The sequence below is a fragment of the Lutra lutra genome, chromosome 4 (genome assembly GCF_902655055.1).
Source record: "Lutra lutra chromosome 4, mLutLut1.2, whole genome shotgun sequence".
In the NCBI taxonomy this organism is placed as follows: Eukaryota; Metazoa; Chordata; class Mammalia; order Carnivora; family Mustelidae; genus Lutra; species Lutra lutra.
In genome coordinates this window covers 26,859,260-26,877,980 of record NC_062281.1, presented here as the reverse complement: position 1 = coordinate 26,877,980, position 18,721 = coordinate 26,859,260, and the positions used below count along the sequence as shown (strand labels likewise).

Here is an 18,721-nt window from a genome sequence, read left to right as displayed (position 1 = left end):
CCACTGAACTTATCAACTTGGTAAAATACAGCAAAAAGTAAAAGTGAATATGGATGGGAAAAATACTAATACAGTGAAACATCATAATCACTATTTAAACAAATTATTATAAGTTGTCTAGACTGATGTTTCTGCACAATATTTTCCAAAGTTTTTTTCTGAATTATTAAGCATCATTAATTTCCTATAGATGATTTTTAAAAATTAGAGAAATTTAAAACATCAACAGTGACATCCATTATATAATGAATTCAAATATACATCTATCATAATGACCTAATAGATCATTTGACAGTTATTTTAAGAAATCAGCTAATAAAATTCTAGAACATACTATACTCATTTTCTTGGAGGCTGAAAGGAAATATTTTTTTAAAGTGGAAAGAGAACATAATGGCAATAGGAAGTTATATATATCAATATATTAAGATATGATATTATGCAACTTATAAATTGCAGCTTTATTAAAGGGACCAAAGGCATGTTTTGATGCCTTGTATTAAAGGGACCAAAGGCATGTTTTGATATCTGACTGCTGACGGATATCAACCCCCACTGCTTCTTTTCATCCGCAGCCACATATCTGAGCAAGCTGATTAGAATGCCTGAGTTCTCCTTCCTGTGGCAATAGGGGGAAGTTGAGCCCACTTAAGCACTGACATGAACACAGGAACCCTCAAACCACTACCAACTTATTTGGATAGAATTTCAAAGCTTCTCTCCCTTCCCTGCTGTCTCATGCCACTTTGGACCTATTTGGGAGCCTGCTCTTTTCTTCCCGGAAAGCCACATTATGTGACTAATTAAAAATGTTCATGTTCCCGTATTGTTTGTATGGTATCATCCATTTCAAAATCCAAACCAAGAGTAGAGTAAGCTTGACAACAGATGTAGTGAGGAGGTGTCCAGGTGATGAGTAACAGGACTGAGCATCTTTCTCCTCTTGCTTTGGTTTAGTAACTGGATCTTTTACCTGCTAGCAATCTTGCACTTTTAGCTATGATGCTTTGTGTTGTATTTGCTGAGTTCTATAGAATTTTTATCATAGATTTAATCAACCTACATAAAAATTTTTTGACATTTAGTAACACGGGTTACTAAATGTTTACTCCTTAAAGTTACCACAATACCACAGTACCACCCTGGGGTTGTGTCAAGCATGATCCTTTCTGTATGCCTCGTGTGGAATTGTGTCTTGATTACAGCATAAGCTGTGACTAGTGCAAAGTTCAGAGGAATAGTTTTATGTTATGACTGTTCGTTTTGCATCTCAACCATGCATTGGTCCTTCTTCCATAGAATTCTCAGGAAAAGTACTGATACCATGTACAATATATAGGGCTGTTGGGTGGCCAGTTGTCTGGAAGAACAGTTATCATGTAGCATTCTGAGGTCTATACTCCTAGAAGTAGTTGGCTCACTAAGATTCCATGAAAATGCTTTTTCTATTACTGATGCCCAGGTTTCTTTGTAACAAAGATGCTGATCCTTAGGCTTATAGAGAAACAAACAAACAAACAAACAAACACACACACACACACACTTATGGCATCTATGTGGGAAAATTAAAGACTTATTTAAAACTCTATTTAATTCTGGATCCTTAAATCCTATAAGGAAACAATTGTTAAAGGGAAGCCCCTAGCCCTCATGTTATAGATCTGACACTTTCTAGACAAAGGATTTTACGAATATAAGAGGAGGTACCCCCTCCTCCAAACTATATTTTGTTAACAATTAAACAAACAAAGTAGATACAAGGTGAGGAAGAAACAAAAAAATGAAAAAGAGACCACAATTTGACCCAATTAGAAATCCAAAATTTACTACAAGACTTTTTAAAGTGAAAATATAAAATGTTTCTAATTATCTTTTGTACCTCTACAACACAGATTTTGAGTAACTTTAATATCTGCCTGAGATGTACCAACTGACAAACCTTCATGGCCTTATATCATTATGGAGGCTCAAATTATAGTTATTCCTGGGGATTTCAATAAATTTAGAGCTAATGAACTTAGGCACATCCTACAATATAAAGGAGCTATGAAATATAAAATAGTGAACAAAGAAGTATGCCTTATCTTAATCATCAGAATATTGCCCTGTCTAAATATCCCACAGTGGGCATGGAAACTCTAACCAAAAATGTACTAAGTTAAGTTATGTCTTTGGCATTTACTGAAAGTTTGACAAATTGAGACACCACGGACATTTCTCCATAATTAAAATGGTTAATATGGCTCAATAGAAGTTCAAACAAAGTTTTCAAAGATAGAAACACACTATAAAAGACTTATTTAGAGAAGGGGTATTCATCTATTCTACCTCTTAAGGGCCCCATAATTAATATTATTCAAATTACTGGCTCCATCCAATCACCAGCTGGTAAATATTTTGCTATTATTTATTTGGGTCATATGTTGTTTAATACCAATTTCCACAGACTCTCAGCCACAGTTTTCTTTCAGCTACAATGGAGTATAACACTTTTTGACTTCAACTTTGAAGGGACATTTTTACCTGGCTACCCATGAGGTCTTCAATAGCTTGGCCAATGCACATACCTTTGTAGGCAAAATTATAAGTGTGCCCAAATTTATTGAGGAGCAGAGGTAATGATATCCTACTGATTACATCTTCCTTCATGGAGATGCATTTGCCACAATCATTTAAGACATACAAATATGAGGAGCTCACAAAAAGGGAAGTTTTCATTTTCCCACACAGAACAGAGGGCCCTGTCACCTCAATTAAAACCCTACAAATGACTTGGTCAGCCAGAAGTCACTCCATTCCTGACACCATTAAAATAAACTTTTTTAAAGATTTTATTTTTATGTAATCTCTACACCCAATGTGGGGCTTGAACCCACAGCTCTGAAATCAGAGGTCACACATTCCACCAACTGAGCCAGCCAGGTGTCTCAAGAAAGAAATATTGACCTTCATGGCACCATACTGTTGAAACCTGCTAAACAATCTTCTAGGAATTTTTGGATTTTAAGGTAATATATTCTAAATTTATAATTTACTTAAGCCCATGAATGCTTTGGCTAGTAAACCGGTCTACCTTGAATGGGCCATCTAAAAAAATTGTCTCTAGACTCTTTCCAAATTGAAATACAACAGGTGCCGTCCCTCAGAGATTCTGTTACTCTAGTGACTTTAGCAACTTCCTTTCATAGCTCTTGGAATCTCTGGACCACCCACGATACCCAGAAGTTGCCCTTGAACTTCTAGTACAAGAAGATTCCCCTCTAAACTCCATGTCATATGCCATTACAGTAGCAATGCTGCATACTGGAATCTCTTGGAAACAGAGGCTCTTGAAGTTACTGCATCTATAGCTCTGTACATTCAGCTGCCCGTTGTGCCCTGGGTCAAGGAAGTGTACCCTGCAAGTTCAGAATGGTCACTAAGCCCTCCTTGCTTAAAAGAGAAATGATAGCTACATATTAGAGTTAAACATAGGCCTTATTGCCTACCTTACCTGCATGAAGGTGTGGCTTTTCTGGTCTTTAGTTCCTTACCAGATGCCATGATTTTGCAGAGGTTCCTCTTCTGAACCTCTTAGCTACCTAAGTAACTTTTTGGGATCAAACTGAGTGAAAAACAAAGGGAATCTGTACACCTTACAAACAGTAAAACCAAGATCATTGACATGATTGAACACCCTGGAAAGCTGCTGTTTTTAATACTTTAACCAACACATGCTGATAAAAAACTCAACGATCAGTACAACCGCCCAAACTTTGGACATTCTTATACTAGATGCCCTGGTCAATGAACGGCCCCAGCTGAATGTGTTTTAGACCCTTGGACCACTGTCAATTGTCTGAACATGTGGTCCAAGGTTGCCCCTTAGAGAGTAAAAATTTCTGGGAATCTTATCTCAGACATACTCTAAATACAAATCAGTGCAACACCTATCTCCACATATAATAAGGCCAAAATATTAAGGCTTCATCAAGACACTCCTTAGCCTTTTCAGAGTTCTAGTTGTTATTGATAGTGATCAACACAATCATTTCACTTCTCACAATTCAAAATGCTGAGTTCTGCAACAAGACATTCAATGGAAATTTCGTTTTCCTTACCCATCTCTGGATGCAAGTCATAAAAATTGACACTGTGGCTTAGACAAGTTAGAATATGACACATTTCAATTACCAGTCAAACAGCAAGAGTGAATTGTGATAAGTCTGATCCATTTTTGAAGTTTAATTATTGGCAAGTTCCAAGTCATACTCCTTCCCTATCTGGGGCAAGCTAATAAGAAACCTGGGGTATGCTCTCCTTCAGAACAAATGGGAATTTCAAACTGCATAAGCTCTGGCCAGGAGCTTTCACTCCAGCACCACAATAAAGCCCAAAGCCAGTTAGCTTTGTTTCCTTAAGCAGTTCTGGATCTGACTGAATTCAGTTCTGGATTGTGCCCTGCTCTTCCCAGAAAGTCTCATTATATGAGTAATGTATCTTTTCATACTTTTTAGTGCATGTGTGGTGTCATAAGTCTTGACATCCAAACCAGATTTGGATGAGGGATCCTGGTCTAGCTGGTCACCAAACACAGCTTCATCTAATTATATAAATAGTACCCAAAGAATTAAATAATATAAATATAGATATATACAATAATGACACTTTCCTTCCTCTAAAATGTTGGGCTTAAAAATAAGCGTTTCCTCTCTTATAGGCACAAAATTAACATACACATTTCTTCATATTGACATTAATAGAACCATTCATTTTTTTTTTAAGATTTTATTTATTTATTTGACAGAGAGAGATCACAAGTAGACAGAGAGGCAGGCAGAGAGAGAGAGAGAGAGAGAGGGAAGCAGGCTCCCTGCTGAGCAGAGAGCCCGATGCGGGCCTCAATCCCAGGACCCTGAGATCATGACCTGAGCCGAAGGCAGCGGCTTAACCCACTGAGCCACCCAGGCGCCCAGAACCATTCATTTTTAAAGAGAGAACGCTTTTCAACTGTTCTATATCTAACAAATAATGATAAATAGTAAATATACATTCTGAATAAACACACATTTTTTGAACATTTGTCATTGTTAGATAAGTAAATTCAATATTTACAAAACAGTAATCATTAATTTTGATGCACTGTTAAAAAATGAAGTGTCATAGAGTTTAAAAGTAGAATATAAAAAACCTTTATTGACTGGAAGAGTTCATTCATTACTGAAAACTTCACACCAGGAAAAAGAGAATGCCAATGACATGATTTACCGACCTAATGAGCATACAAAAATAATCTCAAAACAATTTGTCACTACAATTTGGGGAAAATTAGTGGCAGTAAATTACTGAATTAAGTGTAAAGCTAGGTAATGACAACATAAATTATGTAAGGGATGCTGAATAAAATAGATCATTGAAAACCACTGAGATATAAGATCAAAAGACAAATGGTCAGATATGTGTCTGAGTTTTAAAGGAGAATATACACAAGAGTAAAAGAATGGCTAGTAGTTTTAACACACAAGATGACAATAGTTAACTTTCTACCTGCAGGTCAAAACTACAGTAGTACATACTAAAAAGTACAGATACCCACAAGAATAAAAAAAACACTATATGGGTGTATATATATATATATATATGTGTGTGTGTGTGTGTGTGTGTGCATGTGTGCACATCTTAGTTTCAATCTCTGATCTACTGTTTTTGCTTTTTTCCTTCTAAATTCTAAGAAGACTTAAATTTTTAAGTGCTACATTTTATAGACCAACAGTTAAAACAGTATTGTGAAAGATAGGGTATGCAAAAATAAATTATACTTAACAATCATTATGTAAATACTTAAATCTGTAAGATGGAAAAGAAATACTAAATTTAATGAATATAATAAGAATTAATGAAATATTCTTTATCTAATCATTATCAGTGCTTATACTATAATATTATGGTAAAGTCTGAGAAAAAAGCAAATCAAAGAACCCCATAGCTATCACCCCATATTGTAGGCAACATCAAGGGAAAAATGTTTCTAAATTAACCATGAGGAAAAATACTACAACGAAAAATAGGAAAAATAATGGTTGTGAGTAAGAAACAAATATAAAATATGTGAAAGTAGGTGAGAAATTCAACATGATGTCAAATGACTTAAAACAAAACAAAACAAAAACTCCCTCCAGCAATACACAAAAGATTTTAGTAACTGTCTGTGCCCCTTGTACAGAGTAGACCAGTCTGACAAGTTCGTGTGATTTAGGAATTCATTACTTTGAAACCTAAGCAAGCAGACTGCACTGATAGCACAAGATAAAGAGAGGGCAGACTGGCTGGGAAAATGAAGAAGAAAAACCTGACCAAAGTTTTCAGGCATACTTCTAAGTTTCTACATTTGGAAGCTAGTCTTGGGGGCAGAGTTAGCTTTGTGCCTTAATAAATATACATTCAAAGAGGGCCTTTTAGGAGGTGAAACTGTCTGGGATGCTAAACACAAAATTAAGTTACCACAGACTACTCTAGATATACTCAAGGTGATTTGCATGTTGGAATTCTCCAAGAAATCTAAATGTCAGTTTGCATTCTACAGAGCTAATATTTATTACATGCATTAGAGAGTAATTTTTGTTAAGGTTTTCTACATAAAACTGTGGTAATATAGTCCATCCTCTGTAGTGAGTTGAGTAGTGCTGTTTTCCCCACCACCACCATCCTGCCAAATTTGTATCTACCCAAGAGCTCAGAAAGTCATTGTATTTGGAAACAGGGTCTTTGTAGATGTAATTAATTAAATATTAATATGAAATCATATTGGATTAGGGTGTGCCCTAAATCCAACAACAGGTGTCATTATAAGGAAAGAGGACAAAGATACATGCAGAAACAGAGGAGACACACACACAGGGCAAAGGTCTTGTGAAGAAAGAACCAGAAATCAGAGTGATGCAGCTATAAGCCACAGAAGGTCAAGGGTTGTTGAAAGCCACCAGGAGCTCTGAAGAAGCAAAGAAAGATTCTCCCCTAGGGCCTGCAGAAGGAGTGTGGCACTATGGATAACTTGATTTCAGAGATCTAGCCTCCAAAACTGAGAGAATAAAAGTCTATTGTTTAGTCACTGAGTTTGTGATTTTGTTATGGCAGCCTTCTGACACTAATACATTCTCTTTTATACACAATCCTGGATTGTGAGGAATCCTGAAGGGAAGTGAGGTTGGGAACCTGGAAAGGGATAATCATTTCAAAAAGTAATATTCTATGTGAAACTAATTTAGGTTTTATGTTACTAGTTATGAATCATTTCTTCTGAATTATGAAGAGGTCCTTCAGTATTTTTTTTTAAATCCCATCTCCTTAAATTACTTCATGCATCTTGATTTAACAATTAGTCTATCTAAAATATTTAATTTTGTCCTTCTATTGTGTCTTTCTCTTGGGCTTTCTATAAAATAAGAACTCCATTAATTTTCATCTTAAGAGAAAACAAACACAGACATTAGCCTCACTACTGACCTAGCTCCTTCTATTTTTTCTTAGCCAGAATTGTTGAAATAGAAGTCCACAACATTTATTCTCCAATTTCTATAATTCTCCCCTCTCTATAACTTGATTATTAACAAAAATATTTTTCCTCTAACAGTGTCAATAGTTGTCCCACATTCTAAAGCATCTTCTCTATATCAAATTCAAAATTGAAAATATGCTTTGCATGTTTCGGTACTTCAAAATAATGCATTGCATGAAGACTTAAACAATCAAACCATAAAAGGGAAACAACTGGTAATTAAAAATTGAAAAATGAAGGAAAAATAAAACATATTTTATTAATAAAAAGGTAGTATATTTTTAAATCACCAAATCCAAATGAAATAGCTTAATTGTTAACATGAATAAATGTTACTCAATGATCCAGAATTATTCTAGTTCTACATATATAGAACAACCATAATCCTGCAGAATGAATATCACCAAAGTGACCCTAATATCGGATGTTCAGTGAAATCCAGTGATGCTCGTGAAGGCATTAGGAATTGGCAATTTTCTTATCTATAAAAACTGAAAGATAGGAATTGACTGACAGATAAATATTCATTCATTCAATCAGTAAAGTAGGGTCATATTATGTTCACATTTACCTGATCTGAATTCAGTTATACATTGGGCAAAAATAAATAAACGAAAACAATTTGGTAGCGCATGACCTATAAAAAATCAAGGTAGCTCATCTGGCATTATCTAAAGACACTGTTACCTGTTCTGACATTAGAGGACAAATGTCCTGTTAGAATTATTCAGAGACTATATAGCTTATGCAAAACTAGGTAGATGATCATTATGGGTAAGTTAAGGGATTTTATGCGTGTTGTTGATTACATGTGATTTTCTCCTTATATAGGAGAACATTAGTAGTAGTAGAACATTAAACTTCATAAGAAATGAAATTTCAATGAATGAATTGAATGTACTTGATAGATATTATGCTAAATGATTAAAAAGTAAAATTCTAGGTGTATCAGCATATAAAAGATACAGAAGAAGTTTATAATTTGAGATAAGTGACAAGAAGAAAAAAAAAGTGAGAAATGATATATTAGAAAGTGATACCAAAAAGTCATAAAGCAGTGGCAACAGAGCGAAATTATGAGAATGAAAGGAAGAAGAAGCAAAGCAGAAATTTGTGCTACTCTTGAGACCATAATAAATCCATTAATTCAGGTTATTTTATTTTTGGTAAGTGGCAGTGGAGTGTCTGCAAATGTGAACATAAATGTGTGTGCAACTGTATCTCTGTGTGTATGTGACTGATTCATGTGTTATTCTGCCAATCACTTATATATATTATATCATTTAATTATAAACTAACCCTATGAGGTAGACATTTATCACCTCTATTTCAGAGATGAGAAAAGTAAAATTCAGAGCAATGATGTGACTTATCTAATGAGAAAGAGTAATGAATTGTGCTTTGAATCCAGAAATCTGACTCCAGATTTGTCATGTCTAACCTCGTAATGAGCTTGAACTATGTGAGATATATTTTATATATGGAATTTCATTCACTATTTCCAACAACTCTGCTCTGCAGACATAATTAGCTCCATTTCAGAAATAAAGAAACTGAGTCTCATAGAGCATATGTAACTTGTCCAAAGACAGATAGCTATAAGATGCGACATGCTGAAATTAAAATTCAAGTTTGTCTGACTTCGTAAGTAGTTTGAAATACAGAATGATGCAACATTTGTAAAAATAAAATCAGTTTTACTAATAAGTCCAAGTACATTTGACTTCATCCACAAATAATCTAAGATGTATTTAAAAATTAATATTAAAACAACTGATTATTATTTGCATTATTTTTTACATTAAGATGATTACATTTAATTTACATTATGTTTGCTCCGATAGAGTCCATTCTGTAAAAACTCATTAATTTACTTTTATTTTAATCCGTACTTTTTCCTTCCCTTTTTGAACACACATAGGCCACTGTAATATATCTCTGTGACCAGCATGTCTATGTGTCAGGAAAGGAAATGTCTGATTTTTCTCTCTCATTTTTTTGGCCACATGATATCCAATGAATAGATTTAATAAAACAAATCGACAGCTTATAAAGACAACTGAGCTAACCATTCAACATTCTGGACCATCATTGCTGGGGTTCTGTCAGCAACCATGTAACATTGTTGGCATGGGGGACTATAAACTCTTCTAGCAAGGAAAGGACTATTTTGGGGGCACCAGAGGCAAAATAATAAAAAAAAAAAAATTAAGTAGACAATGCTTATCTTTCTAAACTGTCATTCTCAAAGAGCTCAACTCTGATTTAACCAATCAATATCCTAGGACAAAGAAATATTTTGTAAAGAAAGAGACCCCTTGCTAATGTTGGCATTACTGTTCTTATCAAGGTTAAACACAAGGTTCAGTACTTCACTTCTGATGACCATGTTCTCTCAGTTGAAGATCTTAGGCTTGTTTCAGAAGAGAGAGGAGGAGGATATACAGGTAATAGCAGGTTATAAGAAATTGGACTGGAAGCATCAGCTTATTTCATGTATCAGCAGAAACATTAAGTCAAGATGCAATCCAAAAATCCCAATATGATAAAATCCATGTCCTTCTGCTAAAACACTTTGTCATTCAGACCGAGACATTCATTACAGCTGAAGCAAATCCTTTACCATGTAACACAATGCTGTAAATCTAAATTGCAGAAGTCTGAACTTCCAGCCTCTCTCCCATACTTTACTGCTCACTAAATTTCCTTTGCCTATCCATCCATAAACAGAGCTTAACCTGGGTGAGATCCAGCTGGATCTTAGATGCAAAACCTTTAGAAGCCAGGTAAGTGACTTCTAAGACTTGTGATCAGGGAGATGTGAAGGCAGCAAAGGACACATTGTCTTCTCAGTGCCAATGCGGAACAGATTGTCAGCTTGACAAGATGAGCGGAAATGTCCTTTGCTGTCTTTTCATATTCGTTGCTGTCCCAGATACTAGGTACTTAAAACCAAAATCTTTTCTTCCTGGAAATATGTTTGGAAAAGTATAAAACAATATGATTGTTTTGTACATACTTTTGTCATTATTGTAATAGTTCTTTATTTGACTTTATGCATATTTTGCAGAGTACACTTTGCTTTATGCTCTGGTAATTTCCCATTTTATGTAATTCCAACATGAAGGCACTTGCAAGGTTACTGGATGTACTTATTTTTAAAAATTAAAAACAATCCTGTTTTCATTTTTATATTGTTGTTCACCTGTGTACTTGACTGTAAATTCAGATTGAGTAAAATGACCTCAAAATTTTATTATTACAAAGCTACTATCTAAAAAGAATTACAGAGTAAAGCACTTTATGAATAGTGAATATTTTCATTAAAAAACTAACAATTTTGAATAGCGTGTAGTGGAAAATAAAGCATGTCTGGAATGAAATACTACGTGATGAGGTGAATGTTACTTACCAAACTCCTTGGGAACTGCTATAGAATAAACACAATTATGTCCAACACTGTAATTTTTGGGATAGTTTGGTGATAGAACAGTGCCTTCTGAACCTGTTGAACGACTTCCACAGGGTGCTAGGAAATAAAAATGACAAAAAATATTTTTTAGACGAACTTAAAAAATTCATACTATGGATATTTTCTTGATATAAAATTATAGTTTTTGAACTTTAAGGCGTAGGACTTCTTTCCATCTTTTAACAAGATCCACCATTGTCAAATATTTTAAAAAATAAATTGTGGTCATATAAAATTTTAAGTATTCAGATCCACTCTTCTCAGAAATAAAGTTAACATAATAGTATCATAATGGTACTATCTCTAGAAGTAATAATGGTGGCCCTGCTTTCATTTATGGTAAAAGTGTAAAGATAATCATCTTTTTTATAATGATGAGAAATTACATATGCAGGTGGGAAACTGTTCTACTCACTTCCAGGCTTTGACCTGATACTCAAAATCAACCTTGATTATGCTGCCACCGAATTAAGTATTTTTATTCATGGGACAGGGACGGCTGTACCAATACATTCACCCGCTCATCTAAGTAAAATACTCTCAACAACCTTTATCCATTTATAAGACTTATATTTGAATCAGAAGAACTGCTGATGCTGTACAGAGTTAGATTGTTTTTTTGCTACCTCAGCCCCAAAGGTACTATGTTCCTACAAAAGGTGAGGGTGAAACCAATGTTTCTGGCAAATTTGTAGATGACGGTTCTGCTGTTCCCAAGATAGGGGACTACATTAGGTTTTATAGTTCTGGGCTATGAAACACACCCGGGCTACTGAGGCAGATTTAGGTATTGAAAACATAAAGATGATAGCTGATATTCTCTAAGTGAATGAGATCACCCAGAAAACTATGCAGAGTGAAAAAAAGATGGCCGAAGACGAGGTCTGGGGAACGCCAACGTTAGGATCAGATAGAGGGTGGCAACAGAGAAAATAGTGTCTTGGAAGCCAAGGGAGAAAAAGAAGTTAAAAGAAAGTGTTTAACAGCGTTAAGTGTTGCAAAGTGGGAATAAATGAAAAAGGAGTCTGTGTGGATTTGGCGACCTGGAGTGTCACAGAACAGGGTCTTCCCTCTGTCCATGATTTTCTCAAGGAGGGATTCGGCCTAACTGCAGGCCCTCTGGCCCCGCCCCTAATTCCCCCGAGGTAGAGGTAGAATGAGGTTCCCCATTGGTGAGCCCAGAACAGGAATTTCTACTATACTGCAGATAGGGTCCATTCTGCTTGAAGAGCCCACTGGCTGGTCTGCTCCTCTGCCGTGTAAGTATTACAGGGCGAGTCTGGTGAGAGAGTGACTGATTATTGAGGGACACCTGTAGTGGCCTTAGAAAACCTACTGTTTGAGCTCGTCTGCTTTTATCCATATTAAAGCTAACAGTTTGCTTTCCTTCAGCCTATCCTTTAATCGGCTTCGAACTTGTGCAGAGAGGACTCCCAAGCAAAACGGGAATTTTTGGTATCATTAATACAACAGTTTCAACTAGAGCAGCTTTCTGTAAATTACAGCCTGCCAACCAAATCCAGCTCAAAGTGAGTTTTTTTTTTACATTGGTACAGTTACAAAACAAAACTAAGAGTATGTGATGGTGACGTATGCGGCCAAAATCCCACAATACCATCTGGCCCTTTACAGAAAAAGTTGGTAACCCTTGAAGTAGAGACATGGTAGGTAGATTGTAGTTGGATAAAGAATAAGGGGTCTTGGGGCACCTGGGTGGCTCAGTGGGTTAAAGCCTCTGCCTTTGCCTGGGGTCTTGATCAAGGGGTCCTGGGATCAAGCCCCACATCCGGGCTCTCTGCTCAGCGGGGCGCTGCTTCCCCTCCTTTCTCTCTGCCTGCTTCTCTGCCTACTTGTGATCTCTGTCTGTCAAATAAATAAATAAAATCTTTAAAAACAAATCAAAAAAAGAGAATAAGTGGTCTATAAAGAAATACGGAAGTAATCAGAACCTTAATCATCAACTAAAGGAGAATGTAAGGAGTAGTTAGGGAAAGGTGGAAAGCTGAGTTTTTGTTATCGTTTAGTTTAATAGGAAGGAAGGAGTCATTACAAAGGGAAAATCAGAAGCAGCCCTAGAGTCTAGGAAAAGGTAAGATCAAGAACAAAAGTTGAGTGATTAGCTTTGGAAAACTTCAGGGACACTCCTCTGTAACCTGAGAAAAGGGTTGAAGGAAACTAGATTTAATTATATGTTGGAAATGTATTGGAGTTAATGCTGGATTTTCCTTTTAAAGAGAGCTGGATGCAGTCAGTAGTGTGTTAGGTGACTCAAGAAGAGTCCTGACATTTGAAAAAGTAAATATTTTGGGGCGCCTGGGTGGCTCAGTGGGTTAAGCCGCTGCCTTCGGCTCAGGTCATGATCCCAGAGTCCTGGGATCGAGTCCCGCATCGGGCTCGCTGCTCAGCGGGAAGCCTGCTTCCCTTCCTCTCTCTCTGCCTGCTTCTGCCTACTTGTGATCTCTCTCTGTCAAATAAATAAATAAAATCTTAAAAAAAAAAAAAAAGAAAAAGTAAACATTTTGATGGATTCCTGCCAGAGTTTAAAATATAGTAATATATTTAAAACACATACATACAACCCCAATAGTATCTTGTATTACACAGGGTGGCTAATGAATGTTCCGCCTTTTAATGTTCTATAAAATCGTAACAAATAGCTAGAATTAAACATACTAAAATTAGAACTCCACAGAACAACAGATTAGCAGTGATGATGATAACCAAATTGGCAGTAATGATGATAACCAATCACCCATTATTGTTTGAGATTACAGTAGTCAGGTGCATTCTTAGTTCAACACTGATAACTTTATTTCACTGATAATACTACTGATGAGAGAATCATTCAAGAATGAGTAGTATGTTTTTTGTGAACTTTCCTTCTGATTTTAAGGTGCTCCAAAATTACAATACTTTGAGTGTCTGTGACAGTAATTCTTATTTTTATATTTGGGAAGTATGAATAGAAATGAGATCTTCTACCTCAAGTTCAGCTTTGTGACTTAGTCATGAGCATTCTGCATCCCACATTAATATGCCTCTGACAGTCTCAATTTGCTTTTTACATTTTATTTTGCATAATGGACATTTAAGACAGCTTTTTAAAAAATATCATTTATAAATATAAGAAATGTGAAGTTTTTTTTTTTAAACCACTGGTGAATATATATGAGGTTGCAGTATAATCATATGTTCTTAGGGTAATTAATACTATGTTAGATTCTGTTATTTGGACTAGTAGCAATAATTTTACGTTTTTTCTGGTCAGTGCTTATAGCATGTCCTAGTTTATAATAAGTTATATTGAATACTATAGTGACACACTATTTTATGCAGTGTGCAGATAATATAAATAAGGGAAAATTAACTGTGCACTGAGATACCAATTTATTTTAATCTGTTCTATGTTTCTAAAAATCAAATGTAATAATGACTAAGTCAAAGCAACTTTACTAATTCTCCTAATATTGGTTCCTAGAAGCTTTTTATACTCTCTCTTCCTGTTTTAATTTCATCTTACTGGATAGTACAGAAACGGAAGCCTTTATTTTTTCTGGCTCTGTTAACAATCAGTAGAAGTCAGAAGCCAGCCAAAACTTTGAATGCTATGCTTATTTTTCCCATTTGAATTGTACCTGTGGGCCATTTGTCACACTTGCTGTGTTTCTCTAAATAGTCCATATCCCTTGAAATGCATTAAATGTAAGAACTCATCTGTACCTGTTCCTGATTATAACTTATTTGATACATCTGACTACCTCTTAAATCTATGCTTAATAACATTGTTGTAGAACACATTAATTAGGAAAAGAGAAGAAACTTACTTATGGCTAAGTAAGTTTGGCAAATACATGAATTAAAAAAAAAAAGAGTTCTTCACTATATGACCTCACTTATGCTTTAGTAAGATCTGGGGAATGTCATGTTCCTACTTACACAATTATTTGATCATGGACACTGTTTCAGTGTAATGTCTCCCAGGACCAATGTTCCCTAGAACACACTTTGCAAAATGCCAGGCTGATGATTCCAGAATGCGCTTTCACTTTGGCAATAATTCTAACATTTATGTTATTGCCTATAATTGATTATAATTTTCTAGTACTAAAGAATTGTTTTATGTATGCACATAGAGCTGAAGTATTTTAAAGATTTAAAATGTCAGACTTAGCCTATTATAAGTACTATTATTCTTGACACGCTTTCCCTGACTCTTGGGGTCCAGTACATCGATTTGTTAGTTGTTCCCTTACATAGCTCATCAGTTTCTCTCTCCTCTCTGCCACAGTAACTGGCACAATCCAGATTCTCAACAGTTTTCACTTGGGCTCTTCCAACAGACAACTAGCTCCATCATCCCCAGAAGCTCTCACCACTGCTAATGATTTTTCTGACAGACAAGTATTATCATATTTCTCTTCTCTTTCTAGAACAATTCTGATAAACATTATGGTCTCCATAAATGTCTGTGGGATGATTGAATGAACTACCCTTGCAAAACCAGGCAGGCCACTATAAAATGCTGTTCCATCATCAGCATATAACAGAAACATTTCATTTAGTTTAAATTACCCGAGAAATTCACTTAAATCCCAGACAGAATTGAGACATATCCTCTCTTAATAAATCCATATAAGGGGCGCCTGGGTGGCTCAGTGGGTTAGGCCGCTGCCTTCGGCTCAGGTCATGATCCCAGGTCCTGGGTTCGAGCCCCACATCGGGCTTTCTGCTCAGCAGGGAGCCTGCTTCCTCCTCTCTCTCTGCCTGCCTCTCTGCCTACTTGTGATTTCTCTCTGTCAAATAAATAAATAAAATCTTTAAAAAAAAAAAATAAATCCATATAAGCCTACTTTTTTTTCTGTGATTGAAATATTCTGGTTACTAGGAATCACTGTTGCTTTACATTTAGAGACAATATTATGTGAAAGATATGTATTTAAACATTCTTATTTAAATATTTAAAAATTTAAATAATTTAAGATACTTAAAATTTTAAAATATTTAAATACATTTAAACATATGTATGTAAACATTGGAAAAATACGTTCAATGACAGAATTCATGACAGCCACATGGATATTGAGTTCCACTGAAGGAATAGCAAACTCATGTCTACCATTTTACAGTAGCAAATCCATGCTAACATTTTATCAATCTGGAGCATACCTTCATTGAGTGAGTGATATCACTCATACAGTTTAATTTTGTATGATTTTTCTTGTTCTCATTTTTTTTTAATTCTCCTTGGCTGAATTTATATGGCTTGATTTGTATAAGTAAAATGTGCCTGTACTATAACTATACTCTGTATGTGTGTTTTATTCTTGCAGTATAAAATACACAGTAGACAGATGTGATATTTCCAGAGAAATCAGAGGGATGAGTCTGCAAATGAGTTTCAAGACTTCTAGTCATTTAGTGAAAAGGACTCCCCACCTATGGTTTGATCATGTGTGTGGGATGAAGGAGGAAGACTGAGGAAGAAGAACAAGGAACTTCCCAGTAAGTGAAATAGAAGAATCCCAAACCATTTTTATGGAAGAGATACTATTTGAATCCACATATATTTGAGACTTTATAATACATGCAACACAGCCTTGAGCTACTTTCAATTTCAAATCTGACTTTTCACTTGTGTAATGTTTAATTTATTATCAAATATACTCTATAATGAAAATTATTATATAATGTATAAATTTTTCTCAGAAAGCAAGTTAGGTACTTTTAAAAGTGATGAATTCTTGTAGGTCACAAAAGAGCAATATGGTATATTAAATCAATAATTTACTAGATGTAGCCTGTGACTCCTTCAGTTTGAAAGAACTGCTCCATCTTACAAAAGCGCTGGCCCACTTCTAGGAAATTACTTATGCCCTGATATAGCTTGATTGAATGTCACAAATCAAAAATCCTGGTTTAGAAAGTATTTGAAAGCTCTATTACCCATTGAGCTTTCCCCCCCCCCTTTCTTTTCTTTTCTTTCTTTCTTTCTTTCTTTCTTTCTTTTTTTTTTTTTTTTAAGAGAAGTCCTTTCATAACCCTTAAACTCTGGAATTGAATTTATAATACAGACAACTGATACTCCCAGTATTGACTTTGAGATTAAAATTACTATTGCTTCTTCTGTCCTTTGTTTAAAACCTTGTTCTTAGCTTAAAAAAAAAAAAATCTAATTATTCAGCCATTCATTTCTCCTTTTTTTTTCAGCCATTCGTTTCATGCTTCTCTTCATGTCTCCTGTATAATCATTTCATTTGTCTATCTTAAACGATAAGCTTCCAATAAGGCTATTCTAGCATAAAGGTAATAATTATTTCTTTAAATTATAAACTGTTTCTCTAAGTAACTTATTTGTTTTGATTTTCATTTCTTTCTCCATGAGTTCTGGTACATTCACATTTATTTATCTGTAAAACTAAAGTTAATATTGCCATGAGTTTCCGCCTACCTCATCTGTCACATAAAAAAAATAAAAAACAAAAAAAAAATCAGTCTTTATTACTTGTGAATTAATTTTGTGGTAAAATTTTACACTCCTGTTTAACACTAAAAAAAAAAAATCCATCTCCATGTTGTAATCAGTGGCTTGTAAACTATTTTAATCACTCACTAAGTAAACTTAGAAGCATATGAGCTTCTACATCTGTCACCTCACTGATTGCCTGGACTCACTCATTTGATTTTGCTGGCTAGGAAGGCCTTCCCTTCATGCCCCAGTGCTCGATAAGCTGTGTTCTCCATCAGAGTGTGTTCTTAAAGAAAGAAGAATCGTACTATGACATAGACCTATAAGTAGCTATATTCCTTGGATAGATTTGCCATGCTACCATAAATAAATTCTACTAATAGTAAAGATGTTAGTAGTATCTGTGATGCCTATGTCACTCACTTTTAACCTCATTTTCAAAATTGAGGTATAATTCACATACCATAAAATTCACCCTTTTAAAATATACAATTGAGTGGGGGTTTTTTTATAGCATATTCATGAAGTAGTGTAACCAACCCTCTAATTTTAGAATATTTCTGTCATCCCCAAAGGAATTCCTATATTCATAAGCAGTCGCTCCCTATTCCCTATATTCCCAAGTCCCTAGCAATCACTAGTCTATGATTTTGTAGAAAAGTGTATATGGGAAGACAAGTTCTTAAAATGGCTTTAGTTGAATTGTTGATGTTTTTTAAAAAAACTAAAATCCCTCTTCATTGCTTAGTTTGATTTCCAACTCATTGACTTTAAGTGATGGCAATTTTTATTGTTTAAAAATTATTTTAAAAGTTAATATATCAGTACAAAATGAACTTAAAAAAAATCCTCTGTGACAATTTATTATTCCTGTCTGATTGCTTCACAAACATGATTTCTCAGGGAAGTCATCCCTGTCTTCTAGACTAGTTCAGAGGATCCCATCATAACAGCATTCCATTATGTTCAGAACACTTAATTACAACTTGTTTTGTATTTAAATTTATAAAAAGCCACTTAATTATAAAGGGTCTGTCTCTGTCTCTGAACTCCCAAAATCTATTAAGTCAAAGTTTCCATTTCCTTTTTATACACTATTTATACTTCCGAAATCAAGCATGGTGTCTGTTTATATAATGGCTTTCAATAAATATATTATAATTGTCTCTTTTCCTAATAGGACAGATCAGTTCTTTCCTGAATCAGAAAAGTCCTAAAACTCAGTTTAGGAACGTGGGGAGAAATACCC

General features: G+C 34.9%; 1 protein-coding gene across 5 annotated transcripts in view; it reads right to left on the bottom strand.

The window, feature by feature from the left end:
* The window catches only part of CSMD3 (CUB and Sushi multiple domains 3), a 1,255,873-nt gene that overhangs the window by 227,615 nt on the left and 1,009,537 nt on the right, over window positions 1–18,721 (bottom strand). For all 5 annotated transcript variants that reach the window (XM_047727675.1, XM_047727671.1, XM_047727673.1 and 2 more), the window contains one exon: window positions 10,947–11,063. In XM_047727675.1, coding sequence (XP_047583631.1) covers window positions 10,947–11,063 — 117 coding nt within the window. The remainder of the gene's footprint in view (window positions 1–10,946; window positions 11,064–18,721) is intronic.